The 16,105-nt window shown below is 59.6% G+C and overlaps 1 protein-coding gene across 2 annotated transcripts; it reads left to right on the forward strand.

Moving 5' to 3' along the window:
- Positions 1-1,991: 1,991 nt before the first annotated feature.
- Positions 1,992-12,859, forward strand: CCNQ (cyclin Q). Of its 2 annotated transcripts, none has more exons than XM_044234892.1 (5): positions 1,992-2,189; positions 4,744-4,927; positions 6,474-6,606; positions 8,579-8,806; positions 12,318-12,859. In XM_044234892.1, exons 1-5 carry the CDS (start codon positions 2,072-2,074, stop codon positions 12,405-12,407), a joined length of 753 nt encoding a protein of 250 aa, XP_044090827.1. In that variant the 5' UTR covers positions 1,992-2,071; the 3' UTR covers positions 12,408-12,859. The 2 variants fall into 2 exon arrangements, with proteins under 2 accessions (XP_044090827.1, XP_044090828.1); XM_044234893.1 differs by having other exon boundaries at positions 12,378-12,859.
- Positions 12,860-16,105: the final 3,246 nt, after the last annotated feature.

Genomic DNA, 16,105 nt, shown 5'->3' on the forward strand with positions numbered 1-16,105 from the left:
TCTGCATGTGAGTGTGGGGAGGGGTGTGCGTGTGGTGTGCCCCTTTAGGCTGGTGCTCTGGGTTTCAGCCTCGGCTGGGGGACAGCAGTGACAGAGTGCTCAAGGCATGACAGGTGTTAGCAGCACAGGGGCCTCGGGGCCCCGAGTCCCTTTACACATAGGCACATGGGTACATGTGGGCAAGCACGCACACACACACACCCACACACGCACAGGTACTCAGCCCAGAGGGCCTGGGCCTTGCCTCAGACAGAGGGAGTCGGGGAGAGGGGTTTGGGGCAGGATTCCCTTCACTGGGCAGAGCTTGTGTGAAGACGGTTAGGCGGGGAGTTATAACTTCCAGGGAGTTGCACTCCTGTTGCCAGGAGTGGCACAGTGGTGGGATCTGCGGCTTGTCAGTTGACAGGGTGACTCCCTGAGAACTGGCACGTTAGACTAAGGCCTCAGCCTTCTTCTGAGTGTAAGGGGTTCTGGGAGATGGGAGGCAGCGCTGAGCCCGTTAAGCTTACATTTTAGGAGGCTCGCTCTGGCTGGTGGCTGGTGTTCCGGGCCAGACTCGGGGCCCCTAGGTTGTGATCCCTGGAAGCTGGGATCGGCGAAGGGTCTTTGCCAGATGTGATCAAGTGAAGGGTGCAAGCTGAGATCACCCTGAATTTCCTCACTGGCTCTAAATGCAGAGGCAAATAACAGGGGAGACGCAGAGACACACAGAAGGCCATGTGACAGCAGAGGTCTGCAGTGACATGGCCATGAGCCGAGGAACACCTGTGGCCACCAGCAGCTGGAACAGGCAAGGAAGCATTGTCCCCTGCAGAGAGTGCGGCCCTGCCTACACTTGGATGTTAGACTTCAGGCCTCCAGAGCTGTGGGAGGATGAGTTCCTGTTGTTTTCAGTCCCTCGCTTCGTGGTTTTGTTACAGTGGGCACAGGAAGCCAACCACCATGGCTGGCGTAGAGAAAAAGACTTGGGGGGGGGTTGGGTTGGGAGAGGGATGGGGGAGTGGAGGAAGGAGACAAGGTTGTCCTGGGTGGGTCAGGAGGTAGAGCCATCAGGACCCTCACTGGGGTCCAGTCACCCTGGCGGATGAGCTTGGGAGCAGTGGCCTTTTCCTCTCAAAGTTCCCAGCTCTCTCAAATCATAGCAACCATCTGATGATACCGGAATGACCCCGATGACTGGGTCGTTAGTTTGGGAGTCCCTCTGGTGCTCTATATCCCTAACGCCCGACGTGGGATACCCTGCTTGCGGAAAACGCACGGACGAAGCGTGCGATGGCATCGTGAGCTGGATGTTCAACAACATTCATTCATTTAAGCTCCTAGTGTGCGTCAGCCTGGGAAGGTGAGCACAAGCCAGGTAACCAAGGGATGCAGAAGAAAATCCCAGAGGCAGGACCCCACAACACACTCGCTCTTCGCACATGTCCTCCGGGGCTCGTCCACCTGTCTGCAGACGTGGCAGATGCGAACGCGGGCACTGAGCCACAGGATTTCTCCCGCTGGGAGTCGCAGACCACTCACAGGCAAGCGCCCCTCGCCCCGGGGGCTGGCAGTCCCCACCGGCCGTCCCGTCCTAACGCGCGCTGGGCCACCCGCCTGGAGCGACGTCCGAGTGGGACCGCAGGGACTTGCCGCTACGATGCCCGGGGGTGCCCGTGACCTCGCGACGCAGCCCAGCCAGTTCCGGCCGCGGGGTACCGGGGCCGGCGGCTCTCGGGGGCGGCCGTAAGCCCCCCAGGGACGGGCCTGCGGTTCTCAAGGGCGGGGCGCGCGCCGTTCGGGGGCAGGGCGGCCGCCAGCCAGCCGCCGCCCGGCGGCGTCCGCGTCTGCGCCGGCGCCGGCGCCTGCGCGGAGCCGCGGAGTCATTCGCCCCCCGCCCCCCCCCCCCCCGCCGCCCGCCAACCCCGGGCAGGGAGCTGGGAGGCGGGGCGGCGCGGGCTGGGGCGGGGCGGCGGGGCGGCGGGGCTGGGCGGCTGGCCGCGCCCGCCGCGAGGACCCCCGGAGCCGGTGGCCGCGCGCTGGGGCCCCTTTTCCTTCCGGCGGGGGGTCCGGGGCCGCGGGGCGGGGCCTCATGGAGGCCGTTGGCCTGGACAGTTGCGGAGTGGGGTGCACGGCGCGGGGTGCCGAGGGGCGGCCGGCACCCGAGGCGAGGGTGCACTTCCGAGTGACGAGGTTCATCATGGAGGCAGGTAACCGCGCTGGGGAGAGGCCCGGCCTTGCGGGAACCCCCTTCCCGGAGCAGGGGACGCGCAGGACGGGCAGCGGGCGCGGCTGGACAGGGTGGGGGCGGGGAGAGGCCCGGCTCAGGGGTGCAGGCCCCTGCTTCCCGCCGCGCCCTGTGTGCTGGGCTTTGAGCTGCGAGGAGGACACACACGGTCACTGCCACCTCGCGGACGGGCGCGCGGGCCCAAGGAGAGGACGTGGACAGGGGCTGGCGCGAGCGACAAGGTGGTCGAATCCCAGCGCCCGCGGCTTGCTGTCCCCCCCCCCCGCCCTCGCGCCTGCAGGCACATCTGTCTCCCTGCGCCCTTGGTGTCGCGGAGCCTTTAGGGGGCCGCCGTTGGTGAGGCTCGTGACGGGCCCTGTCGGCAAGGTCCCGTCCCAGCGAGGACCCAGGTGGAGTGCCGCTCGGGTTCTGAAAACCCTTTCCAGGCTGTGTTCACGGAGGTGTTGGGTGCCCCTGCTTCCAAGGCGAGACAATGAAGCGAATCGGATCCCGTGGAAACACTGTATCTCTCTCTGGCAATAGTATCTGCTGGGGGCGGCCGGTTACTTTTGATCTTTGTTACTTTGTGCACAGTCTGTGCCAGCGGGCTTCGGGCGAGTGGGCTTTCAAGTCCAAGTCAGCCGTCTGGGGGAAATGATGCAGGACCATTAAGCCCAGGGATGTGTACATTTAATTTCCAGGAAGTAGCACGAGGTCCATGCATCCGCTTGGAGGGTCCGTGTAAACCAGGGCAGCCTGCTGCCCTTTGAGGACTTGCTACATGAAACAGGGCTTGGAGGGTCATGTGCAGCTATGACTCCGTATCTGACGTCTCGGGACTGAAGAGTCTCGTGTACGAACTGACTATGTAACTGAAGTTTAAACCTTGACGTGCTAAAAGCTCCTCCAGGTACCGCTCTCCAAGGACTTCTTTATAAAATGTGTTGTGTATGCCCCTGCTCTCTGTGTGGGGCCAAACACGTGTCCTCCAAAGGTGGCCCCATCCTAATCCCCCGAACCTGTGACCCTGTGACTCTCTGACCCCGTGACTTCATGCTCCCATGCAGCAAAGGAGATTTTGCAGCTGGGATTAGCATCTTGATATGGGAAAACTACCCTAGATTATTCACTGGGCCCAGGATAATCTCACCTATCACATCCTTAGAGGTAGGAGTGACTGGCAGAGTGGAAGGCCGTGGACTGAGGGAAGCAGAGTTAGAAGATGCTCCCCCTGACTTTGACAAGGGGGCAGAGGCTACAAGCAAAGACTGCAGGATGCCTGGAAGCTAGGAAGGGCAAGGAAGCATTCTACCCTGGAGGCTCCGGAAGGAACCCACCCTGCCCGCACCTTGAATTTAGCCCCGTAAGACCCATTTCACACTTCTGACCACAAAGACTGTAAGAGAAACAGTACGTGTCATTTGTGGTAATTCACTGCAGTAGCCCTAGGGAACTAAGGCACCGTGGGGAGAGGATATTGACTGTAATCTTTTTTTTTAAAGATTTTATTTATTTATTTGACAGAGATCACAAGTAGGCAGAGAGGCAGGCAGAGAGGGGGAAGCAGGCTCCCTGCTGAGTAGGGAGCTGATGCTCGATCCCAGGACCCTGGGATCATGACCTGAGCTGACAGCAGAGGCTTTAACCCACTGAGCCACCCAGGCGCCCCTATTGACTGTAATCTTAATGAATGTTGGTTGTCCCCCACCTTCTTTCAGTCTGTTGGATGTCATTTAATCTTCTCTTGTTAACCCTGGTTACTGTGAATTTATATGGGTTCTGTTACCTAGTGCAGGGATTTCCCTAGGAGCCGTCCAGAGCTGAGATGGGGTGGGCCGAGCCGTGGGTTTTAACCCCTAAATCAAACCACCACGTGTTCTGGTTTTTGAGTTGTTCCCTTTTCTGTGTGTCGCTCTTCTTCCCTGGTACCTGCCGGGGGCTGTAGGTTTCGCTTTTTTCCTGCTCTGCCTGCAGTTGCCTTTGGCAGTCCCCCTGCTTGTTTTCCTTGCCCTTTCCAACCTGCAGGCAAGGAAACGGGGCCGAGTATAATCTTTAGTTGTAACCCTGGGACTCTGTGGCGTCCGTTCGAGGCTCAGAGGCCTTTCCCCTGCTGTCTTCTTGGCAGGATTTTCGTTCCGTGAGCTGTGGGAGTGAGGGTGACTTCTGGTTAAATGGTTTCTGAGGCAGGAACAGACCCACAACAGCGTGTGGTTCTTTCCAGAATGTTGTGCAGAGGCTGACATGCCAGGTGTGACTGGGAGGGCTTGACAGAAGTGTGGGGTCTGCAGTGCTGCTGGAGGGGACCTGCATTGGAGCACGAACCCCAGCGGCTTGTCAGCCCCGTAGAATCGGAGAGGCCTGGCTTGAAACCTGTCAGATAGAGGACCCAGTGCAAGACCCAGCAGCCGCGGCCAGCCGGGTTCCGGGCTCCTGGTCTCGAGTCTGGTCCAGCAGGGCCCCGCCCCGCAGCTGCGGCCCTGTTCCTGCAGAGGGTGAGCCCGGCCTGAGCTCCTCCCCCGCTTGCTTTCTCTTGGTAGGAGTCAAGCTAGGGATGCAGTCCATTCCCATCGCCACTGCTTGTACCATTTACCATAAGTTCTTCTGCGAGATCAACCTGGACACCTATGACCCCTACTTGGTCGCCATGTCTTCCCTTTATTTGGCCGGCAAAGTGGAGGAACAGCACCTGCGCACTCGGGACATCATCAACGTGTCCAACAGGTAACAGCTTCCGGGCCAGGCCCTGTGGGAGGACTCACTGGTATTCACCCAAGTGGGAGGGCAGAGAAGGGTCCCGCTGAGCCCTGACCTCCAGTGACAGCGGTCAAGCTCAGAAGGAAGCACCAGGGTGGTCCTGAGCCAGGGTGAGAAGCGCTGGCAGCAAAGGCAGGCGGCGTTCCTGTGTCACAAATGGGGTGAGTGGACGAGAAGCCGGGGCTGGGTTAAGGGATGTCTCAAAAGCCCAAAGGGTGTAGGGGAGCTGGGGTCCTGGGGAGGGGAGCATGGCTAGAACATAGGGAGATTGGAGAGATGTGTCAAGATTCGTCTGGAGTTTTGGGCAGGATGGATAGAACCAGTTGTGTTCTGTGGGACCCGTAGGACCTTCCCAGGCAGGGGAGGGTGTGGACCCAGTTGGGCAATTACTTTATTAAGATGGTGTGGGAAACCAAGTCAGAATCGCTAACAAGCATCTCTTGCTGGTATGGGAATGGTGCTCTGTGGGCAGCCCCCATGGGTCCAAGCAGCTGTGTTCCTACTGGAGAAGGATATGGGGGTCCGGCCAGGCTGCACTGAGACCCAGGGGGCCCAGCAGTTTGTAAAAAGTTACTGACTAGCAGTATGGCGTAACCTTTCTAGAAACTAATCACTAGGAAAGTAAACTGTTCTGTGCTGCTTCTCTTTTAATCAACAGGTAACAGAAAGAGCCCTCCCTGCCCCCTAAGCATGACAGGTTCATAGTGTACCATGAAAGCCTAAGAGAGAAACTGGAGAGGGAACCAAGGGCGAGCCGCAGGAGTCCACCTGTAATCGCCAGGTCCCCCGGGGGGGGGGGGGCTGGTAGAGGGGAAATTGTCTGGACCGCTAATCAGACATGAACACCTGGGTGGGGTTCTGTGGGGAAGTTGCAGAAGGATTGAGAAACTAGGAAAGCTGAGTCATTGGCAGAGAATTTTGATCACTTGAGTGTGAATCCTGTTCTCTTAAATCTCGGTGATCATGCGGAGGTGGGATATGTATGGCGTAAATAAGGACAGAAGGATCTGGAACAAAGGAAAGACAGTCTGGGAACATAAAGCTGAACTACATTTATTCTTCTGTGTATAGCGACCCCATGACACATTTTAGGACCTTCCTTGGGCCCAGAGTAGGAGTCCTGGGCGTAGCCATCCCGGGCGGTAAACCCCGCGCGGTAAACCCCGCGTCTGATGCCAGCTGACTGTGACGAGAAGCGCAATAGTTCAGGGTGTTGGAGCCTCCGCTTCTCCTGGAGCAGTCACAAAGAGCTCGTCTTGACGCTGGGCATGTTGCTGAGTGATACGGGACAGCCCGTGAGGGCTGAAACGAGAAGCCGGCTTCTTTGCTCTGCTGGTTGCTGTTTTTGTCCTCTGTCGTAGGCCCGTAGATGCAGAGTGACTTCTAAACCCGTCTGTAGAACAGCCCCATCCACGGCAGAGCCCTGGGGTTTGGGTCTGGACGCTAGGGGATTTGGGGGGCTCCCTGGGGGCACGTCCCTGGCCGCCGCAAACGCCGCTGTCTCTCCGTGCAGGTATTTCCACCCGGGCGGCGAGCCGCTGGAGCTGGACTCCCGCTTCTGGGCTCTGCGGGACAGCATAGTGCAGTGCGAGCTCCTCATGCTGAGAGTCCTGCGTTTCCAGGTCTCCTTCCAGCACCCGCACAAGGTACCTGCCGGCGGGGAGTGGCAACCGTTTCTAGGGACACGAGCCTTTTCGTTCCTTATCCCGAGACTGCCCCCACCGAACGCTCCCGAACCTGTGGGCCACGAGAGGAAGAGCAGAGTCGCAGCCAGACACTGGGGCTCCTGCCTGAGCGCTGTGACTGGCTTGCGCGGCCCCTCCTGTCCCCGCTCCCCGGGTTTCCTCCGGCAGCTCTCATTTCAGCTTCTGCCTTTCGGCCCACTTGGCTGAGGCCACGAGCTGGGACCCGTGTGACTCTGCAGCCCTTGCTGGTCCCGTGACCCCACGCAGATGGTGTGCTCAGCGGAGCCACGGGGAAGCGGGGCTGCTTTCGTGATGCCCCAGGGTTCGTGTCCCCAAGAGCCGCTCCTCTTGCCTCAGAGCTCACATGCCACCCAGCTGTGCTTCGAGACCCACGAGAAGAGCTGAGTCAGAGAGTTACAGAGTTAGGCGGGTGCACTTTTAACCGCTAGGAGCGCGGAAGCCCCAGTAGAACGGGTTCTGACAGCAGCAGAAGGGATATGTGAGACCCTCGGAGCACTTGGATGTGACACTTTGGGGGCTCCAGGCCCCCATGTGGGCAGCTTGGGAGGGTGGCCTGCAGGGCAGGATGTGGGGGTTGGGACATGGGTTGGGGACATGCACTGAATTGCACTGAGGTGATTGTAGGTGTGCAGGCAGTCGGAGGGAATAGCGCAGAGATCCTGCCCAGAACGGACACTCTGTGCAGCCTCCCCGGGTGGAAGCATTTCGCAGAACTCCAGTGTGCCGGCAGGGGTGTCGGCACTGGGGCAGCCCCACTGCCCTGCTGGGGACTCTCGGGGTGGCTGGGTGGTCGCTTGCACAGTTTCATTCCGTATGCCCCTGCATATATCCGCGGCCACAGCGGAACTCCAGAGCGACTCCCATCACCACAGCTCCTTACAGTCCCACCCCGGCCTTCTAGACGGCCTTTCTAATCCCGGAAACCCCGGTAGAGATTTAAAATAGTCGTGTTTCCGGTCGGTCGGTGGGTCGGTCGCCTGATGCAGGGGAAGGCAGGAGCCGGCTGGGCTCCGGGTCTGGGGAGGAACAGCACCTGCCAAGGGGGCTGTCGGGTGGGGGAGTGGGGTTCAGTGTTGCCCGAGCCTAGCGCCCTTCCGCTCACGTCAGGTCGGGACGGGGTCTCCGGGAGCCGATGAGCCCCCCCTTCCTGGCAGGCTGGGGTCGCGTGTGTGTGTTCAGGCCTGTGTTTGTAGGTGGGGCGGTTCAGCAAAGCGGCTCTCTTCCCAGAAGGGCACAGATAGCTGAGCTGAAAAGCCGCTCTGAGTCTGCAGCCCAGCACTCCCGGAAAGCATGGTCGCCAGTCTTAGTCCGGAAAGCAGGCGTCCTGTCCCCTGGCAGCCCCTGGCCTGAGGCTGGGCACACGGGCGCCGCATTCTGTTTGGAAGACGAGGACGCTGTTTCCGGAGCTTACGTTGAGTTGGGCAAGGGGACACGCAGAATGGTTTCTGACGGCTAGAGCAGGGCCAGGTGACGGAGAGGGACCGTGGTAGGGGTGGCCATTGCGAGAGGCTCGTGCAAGATCCAGGAGCTGGGCCAGGAGTTGAGCGTGGGTGGGCGCCCGGGCCCGGGGCCGGAGGGAGAGACCATTTCAGGCAGAGGGAGCCACGAATGCCAAGGCCGGAGGGGTTAGCGAGCTTGGCCTGTTTAAGCACGGTGGGAAGGCGGGGTGGCACAGGGCTTGGAGGCCAGTGGAAGGCACTGGGACTTTTTTCTAAGGGACCCAGGGAGCTGTTGGAGGGCTTGAACAGAGAGACGACTCGATCTGGTCTGCGTTTGATTCCCATTGAGGCAGCTTCGGGGCAGAGCGGCTGGTGGGCGGTCGGGTGGGGGCACAGTGCCTCCCAGCAAGGAGTCAGGTGTCCTGGGGGCCGGAGCCCCAGAGGCCCATCGGCTGACTGGTGTGTCTTTGCAGTACCTGCTCCACTACCTGGTTTCCCTCAAGAACTGGCTGAACCGTTACAGCTGGCAGCGGACCCCCATTTCCGTCACTGCCTGGGCCCTGCTGCGGGACAGCTACCACGGGCGGCTGTGCCTCCGCTTCCGGGCTCAGCACATAGCCGTGGCAGTGCTCCACCTGGCCCTGCAGGCCTATGGGGTGGAGGTGCCCGCCGAGGCCGAGGCCGAGAAGCCGTGGTGGCAGGTGAGGTGACCGCTCAGTCTGCTGGTGTGTCCCCCTTTCCTTCGCCTGAGGACTCGTCCGTGTTTCTTTGTAGGCACTGTCCGGGAAGGAAGATACGGGCTGCTTAGCAATACTGAAGCTTGAACACACCCCGTCATGATTGTCTAAGGCAGGGGCTCTCCCCCTTGGCGCCGTGGACGTCTGGGGCTGGGTCGTGTTCCATGGCGGCACCATCCTGTGCGGCCCGGTAGACGCCCCGGTCGTGACCATCAGAGATGTCTCCAGACCTTACCGAGTGTCCCAGGGTGGGGGTCAGCCCCGGCTGTTCAGCCAAGCACTTCTGTTGAATGGAGCGGGAGCTTGCCACAGATCTGAGGTTTCATAAACTTGGATTCACATCAGAAGACGTATAGGGGATTCTCTGAAAAGATGGGCTCGGCATGGACGGGCAGATAGACAGTAGATGGATCAGTAGCCGGCAGAAGGATAGAGGGGCGGGCAGACAGATGGATGACAGAAGATGGACCGGCGGGTGGACGGCTGGATGGCAGACGGCGAGGCTGAAGGTCACGAGGTGGGCCGGCTTCCCCCGGACCTGCTGAGCCCACGGCACGGCTGGTCGAACACAAGTCTGGGGGAAGGGCGGCCCTCCAGCTTCCCTGACGAGGCCCCAGTGTCTCACAGAGGAATTTTGAGACCCTTTTTGGTTTTCCCTTCCCCGTGCCAGACCCGAGGCTAGTTTGCTCATCCTTGCGTGGAACACCTCGTAGTCTGCCTGGCCCTGGAGGAGGGTCTCTGAGGGTTTCTCCTCCTTGGGCGCCCGCCCTCCGCGGCCAACCACCAGTGGCCAGAAGTCTTCTAAAAGGTATCCTCTGTTTCCCGAAGAGAGGGGGGGCCCTCCTAGGTCTGCTCCCGGCGCCCCCGCCCTTCCTGCAGCTGGTGGCTCCCATGGTGGACCCCCTTTCCTGGTGTCCTCCCGCCGCGGGCCCTCTGCGGGGACCCGGCTCCTGCCGCAGTTCGTTCTCTTACCCTTCGCTGTCTGTCCGGCCCCTGCAGCTACCCAAGGTAGCAAGCGCCAGGAGGTCAGGGATCTGGTCTGCTTTATCAGCCGCCCTAGGCCCTGTGTCTAGACCCGGCACATAGTGGGTGCTCGTGTGTCTTTGAGCAGACATGTCCGTGGCCCTGGTCTCAGGTGAGACACACGTGCTCTGACAGCATGGGGTTGAAAGGGGTCTGCGTAGACAGAAAGCAGTGCTCCGTGCTGGGGTTTCTCGGGGACTTCCACATCGTGTGACTCTAGTGTCCCGGCCCTGCTCTCCGGGGGCGTGGGGGGGGCATGGCAGCCCCTGCCAGCTTGGCCGCTTGGATCTGCGATTTCATCCCTCTTTCCCATTGTCCGGCTCTCCTCTGTGTGTCTGCCTTTCTGCTCTCCTTTCCTTTCCCCTGCTCCTGAGCGACCCTGGTCACCCTCTCACCGCCTCTGCCTCCCACTCCCTGCCCTCAGCAGGGGAGGTGCTGGGAGGCAGCCACCGCAGGCAGCCACCGCAGGCAGCCACAGTAGGCCTGCTTTCTGGGCAGCACCGGCTTACAAGTGATTGTTAAGACTGGGAAGGGATGGGGGGCAAACTCGTTTCCACTCAGCTCTTCACCTTTTCCGCCTGGCTCCGGGCCATATGCACCAGGAGCATCCAAAATCGGGGGGCCTTTTGGGCTTGTGATGTGCAAGGACCAGTTGCCTTATGAGAAATGGCTCTGGATGACGCCTCCCTCACCCTCCCGCCCCCGCCACAACGTCTGCCCGCCTGCCTGGCCCTGGATGCTGATGTCTGAGTTGGGAGATACTTGTCCTCCTCGTTCGCTCTCCTCATTGCTCGCCACTCCCTGCAGCAACCACCTCTCTGTTGTCCCTTGTCTCCTGGGGGCTGGGGCTTTGCCATAGTGGTCAGGAGCCGTGGGAGGAGAGCGTGAGTGCATCTCACCAGAAGCCTGCGGGTACTCGAGGGTGAGAGGGGCAGGCCTTTTTGCCAAGCTGTGTGGGGCCTCCGGGTGGACGAGGCACTGACTCTGGAGCAGGGGTCAGAATGTCTGTCCTTCTGGAGGCTGAGCACTGTTCCGTGGTACGGGTGGGCCACGTTGTGACTGCATTCCTCCAGGGTGGACTCTCGGATTGCTTCCACTTTTTGGCCTGGGACTACTTTTTAAGTCTTTTCTTGGCTTGAGGTCCCCAGGAACACATAAGGAGTGAACCTTGGCAAGCAAGCCCAAGCCCGTATTTTGGGAAGCATTGATTCTCCACTTAGAGTCTGGGGCAGGAGGGCCGATCTTCATGGCCAGGGTTTGGGATTTTCGGGCCACAGTTCCCTACCTGTGGCAGTAGCTTATGGAGGGCCCCGGATTTCTTTGGTGGCTGTGGGAGGGGTGGGCTCAAGTCTAGTTTTTGCCCTGGCTTGACCCAAGGTCTTGACCCTACCGGTACCTTGGTTCCCCAGGCAGCAACCCCTGGGCCCAAGAGGCCACAGCATCTAACCGAGATCTCCTTGTTTTGCTTTTTATTTCCCATGTCATCAGGGGCCCCCGAGAGCACCCGCAGGCTCGATGCTTCACTAGGAGGGCTCGCAGAACTCAGAAGAGCCGTACAGCGGCTCCTGGTCACGGCCGTTGTGGTCAGTGACAGCGGAAGCGCACAGTTGGAATCGGCAAGGATGCAAGGAGCGTAGGGCGGGGGCCGGGACAGACCAGGCGGGAGCTTCCGGGCCCCTGGCCGGCTGGGGCATGGGCCGGGCCCTTTCTCCTGCGGCCTGGGGTGACAGCCTGCCCCGGGCCCCACCACCAGGGAAGCCTTCCTGAGCGGTGCTGTCAGGGGACTTGAGTGTGGGGTCGGTCCCATGGGCCTGGAGCTCCTGTTTGGCTGACCTCGGATGCTCATCTCTGCCCTCCTGCCCCCTCCCCGGAGGTGAAGCTAAGAGGTGTGGCCCAGCTCCGCCCCAGGGGGACTGAGACCCTCTCATGGGGCAGGACATCCCGGGGGCCAGAGGTCCTTTCCCTGGGGCTCGGCAGGGACCAGAACTTCCTTGGGAACATGTGGTGTTCACCCTGAGCTGCACACCCCTCTTGGTTTGGGCCCCGAGGGGTTCACCTGATGATTCTATAAGCCCCACAGCACAGTCAGGAGCCTGGCTGGTCTAGGCTGTGGAACAGGTGCAGGTGTGCTCCAGGGCCGGCCTGGGGTGGAGTGCAGTTCAGTGGTTTAGCCTGTTTACTTCTGGAAATGAACCCCTGGCCCAGCTCTGTCACCAGCCCCCTGTCCTGTCTGGGCAGATGATCCCCGAGGCCTTTTCCATCTGGAGTGGTCTCTGCTTTGTGGTCAGCAAGGCTGGAAGCGGACGGGCTTCGTGGAGAGCTGCCGTCATCTCTGATCGCCAAGCCTCTGTGCCATCCCCTGTGCAGTGCGGTTTGGCGATTAGTGGCGGGTACCTACCTTGTTTCTCACAGAGGGAGTCTAATCGGAACCTGTTTTCCTTCTCCTTTCTAGGTGTTTAGTGACGACCTTACCAAGCCAATCATTGATAACATTGTGTCTGATCTCATTCAGATTTATACCATGGACACAGAGATCCCCTAAGGCCCTGGTCCAGGCCTGCCCAAAGAAGCCCGGGATGCTCGGCTGCCTGGGGACGGCATCACCACGTCGCTGTGACGGCTGGTCCCCAGAAGACCAGCTGGGGGGACTGGTTTTATGCTGCTGGAGACGGGCTGGTGAAGGCGATGACCTGCTGCCACTCTGATTCTCATGCTGACTGTCCCCGGCAGCTGTGGTCCAGACGGTGATGGGCACTGTGCCTCCTGCGGGCAGGCCGGGGTGCACCAGGGGAAGGGCCCCCCAGGCATCCGTGTCTGCTTCTGTCCTTTGAGAGGACGGTGACTGCAGTTGAGGTGTGATGTCATTGGAAGCAAAATCAAAGAACAGACGAGACTGTACCCTTGGGGATTTTTAAAAGCCAGATTTATAGGAAGTATGAATGTGCAACACAGATGGAATTTTATTTTGTATAATAAAAGATGATACAAATCGTCGGAGACGCCCTCTCTTTGCTCTGTGGCCCAGGCTGCTCTGGGGGCTCTCCAGCCTCAGTTTCCCCAGAAGTGCTCTCCCTGGATGGAATTGCCCCTTGAGCCTCCACTGCTTTCTGAGGCCCTGGTGTCCCAAGTGTGTGCTCATATCCTGGTGACGTTCCCGAAGGAGTCCCCGTGTCCTCAGTCCGCCACTGGGACATCTGCAGAACTTGGCGCCCGGCCCATTCAGTGAGTGAGCATCAGTTTTGGAGAGAGGGACTGGGGAGCATCCCTTGGGTTCCCCAAACCCAGACCTGACCAAAATGTAACTAGAAAGTACTTGATAGTTTATTCTTAAGTGTGACGCCAGGGAGTCTGGACGGAGAGCCTGGAGAACGTGGAGAGCCACGACACACTCCTGACCCACTCAAAGGGCAGTTCTTCCAGAAGACCTGGCTTTTGGGTGCTTTAGAGAAACAGAGCAGCCTAGGTCGTTGTGGGAGCTGGCCGGAATGCTGGGGTCCAGCCGGCTGCCGCCGAATGCTCGCCTCCAGTGGAGGAGACACACGGAGGTGTCCCGTACCAGCCACAAGTCAGGCAGCAGGGCTTGCTTGAGTTTACCTAGCAACCGTCGTCTTTGTCTTCAGGATGAAAGATCGGAGTAAATGTCCACTCTTCTACTGTGTCCTTTCCATATCTGTCCGCCCAGCGCAGCCGGGAGCGCTCTGAGGACAAGGCTGGTGCTCGGAGCCGGGGCTCTGAGTGCGGAGCACGGGGCGAGGAGTTAGGCCTCTCTCCGGGAGCAGCTCTCGCTGTCACTGCTCCTTTCTGTCTTCTGCTGTTTAAAGAGGACCTCGTCTGCCTCGTGCGCTTCCTCCCCACAGGCTGGGCCCCGGCGTCGACCCCTGGACCCCAGCCTTGCCTGTCCCGCTCTGACCCGGCGCTGCCCTTGGCCAGTTCCTGTTGCTGGTCTGAATGGAATAGGGCAACAGATGCTTCGCTTTTGGATTCTCTGTCTTCTCTCCCCTGACCAGATCACAGGCTCTTACAGAAGCTTCCATTTCTTCGGCTCTCTTAAGGTTGAGCCTCCAGAGGCAGCCGGCCCCCACACACTTGATGCGAGGTCATTTGCTCAGCTCTCAGAAAGCAGAGTGCCCTGTCCTGGTGGGAGGGCTGGATGGAGGGTATGGGAGAACCCTCTGGAGAGTTCTCTCCATCTGCTCTTGTTCCCGTCTGTTTGCTCCCCACCCCTGTCCCAGGACTTACCAGAAAGAAGGGGAGATGGCTGGCTAAAGCTCTCTTGGGATTTGGTGAACATCCCCACCCCCGGCTTGAGGGCCCTGTTTCCGAACCGGGAAAACTTGGCTCCGAAGGCTCTGGTCTGGGGTTCGGGGCAGCCTCTGGAGATCCCGTAGCTCTAGGTTTCCTTTTATGATGACTGCATAGCAGGACCCTTCTTTTCTTTCTATGGGACTCAGTTTCCCACTTTGTATATAGAGCAGGTTGGACCAAATGATCCCAGACTGGGATTGCTGATCACTCACTTCATTTTTTATTTTATTTTTTTCTGATTGCTATTTTAAAATCCCTTAACCCGCCCCTGTGCCTGTCGTGCTTTTCGGTGGGACTTGCTGGCCTCTGGGCCTGTCCTGTCAGCGCTTACCCCGTGGGGGTCGTCTCTGTTTCCCTGATGCAGCTGGGGCCGGGAGCTCCCCCTTCTGCGTCATCGTCATCGGGAGGGAGATGGAGGAAAGGCCCTGGTCAGCAGTGAGGGATGGTGATGAGATTCCCTAAAACCCAAAGCTTCCAGGAGCTTCTTAATCCAGAGCACATCTTAATTACTGTAAAGTGATAAATGGCCGAGCCTTGCCTGGCCCATCAAACGGGTGGAAAGAGGGGGGCAATCCGGGTTCTGTGAGGGACTTGGCTGGTCTCTTCCTTTCCAGCCACAGTTGAGTGAATGGTTTCCCCGAATGGATGTGTCTCTGTCCCAACTCCTGGAACGTGGGGGTGGGTCCTTGTTTGAGAATAGGCTTTCTGTAGCTATTGTCAGTGTGAGGTGAGATCCTATGGGAGTAGGCTGGGTCTGCATCCGAGACAACTGGTGTCCTTGTGAGATGCGGCGGTGGCCCGCGCGGAGGCAGGAGGCAGCGGGCTCGTGACGGCAGGAGGAGTGGCGCCCACCAGCCAGGGCAGGCCAAGGATGGTGGCGACAGCAGCCGCTGAAAGACTCAAGGAAGGATCAGCCCCCAGAGCCTTCGGGAGGGGGAGGGCCAGCCTGCCCGCACCTGGAGTCCTGCCTTCTGGCCCCCGGAGCATGGGGGTGGGTGATGGTCTTGTTATTTTAGGCCCCCCGCTCTGCACCCCCCGCCGCCCCCACCACCACCATTGTCAACTCCTACCGGCCCTTCCTCAGACTCCCGGGCTGCACCTTTGCTCCCAGGGGTGCTCCTGGGTGGTGAACTGTCGGCCAGCTTTGTGCAGGGATGGGTGCTGTAGTGCTGCCCAGTTGTCTCCCACGGCAGAAATTAGCAATGTGGGGGGTGCGCAACACCCTCTGTAAGGTGCCAGCTCCCTGCCCAAGGCATGGAGCCCCCATCTAGACTTGCTCGGCCTTTCGGTTCAAGGTGGACTCCTACCTCTGTGAAGCAAGGGCTCTTTGCTTTTTGTTTGTCTGCTGTTTGCTGTTACTGGTCTTTCTGCCTTTTTTAGACATATGGGCTCTGGTGGTTGGGAGGGAACTTAGAAGCCATTTTTCTCCTTTCTTGGCAGCTTCCCTGGAAAAGGCATCCACTGGTGTTGCCAAGTTTGAAGGGGTGATGTGTGGAGGTGAAATGGAAACAGGCACAGACGATGTGGGCAGTCTTGGCCCGGTCGCCGTGGTGGTCATTTGCAAGTTTTGGACCAGAGCTGCCTTTGTGGTTCTGCTGGCAGAGTGGAGGGGCTGGGTTGCAGGGCACAGTTGCCCCCCCCTCCTCTGCCGCTGCAGGCCTGCAGGCGTGCGAAGGGATGGAGAGGGGAATGACCCGGTGAGCAAGTGAATGACAGAAATAATGGGTTTTCTTTCCCTGGCTTTGGCTTAAAGAGGAATTCTGATTACACCCTTTGTGCGCTGCTGGTGGGGGGGGGCGGTTTCAAAGGGTTGCAAATGGTGCAGCCGCTTTGGAAAACAGTGTGGCAGCTCCTCAAAAAATTAAACCTAGCATTACCAGATGACCCAGTAATTGCACTTCTGGATGGAGACCCCAAAGCAGGGACTCAACCAGG

Source organism: Neovison vison, chromosome X (genome assembly GCF_020171115.1).
Source record: "Neovison vison isolate M4711 chromosome X, ASM_NN_V1, whole genome shotgun sequence".
NCBI classification, from domain to species: domain Eukaryota; kingdom Metazoa; phylum Chordata; class Mammalia; order Carnivora; family Mustelidae; genus Neogale; species Neogale vison.

Excerpts from the sequence above, each read along its gene's own strand:
- CCNQ (XM_044234892.1), top strand. The coding sequence starts at position 2,072 with ATGGAGGCCGTTGGCCTGGACAGTTGCGGAGTGGGGTGCACGGCGCGG. Across the intron at positions 2,190-4,743 it reads GAGGTTCATCATGGAGGCAG|GAGTCAAGCTAGGGATGCAG; the intron begins GTAACCGCGCTG and ends TTCTCTTGGTAG. Across the intron at positions 4,928-6,473 it reads ATCATCAACGTGTCCAACAG|GTATTTCCACCCGGGCGGCG; the intron begins GTAACAGCTTCC and ends CTCTCCGTGCAG.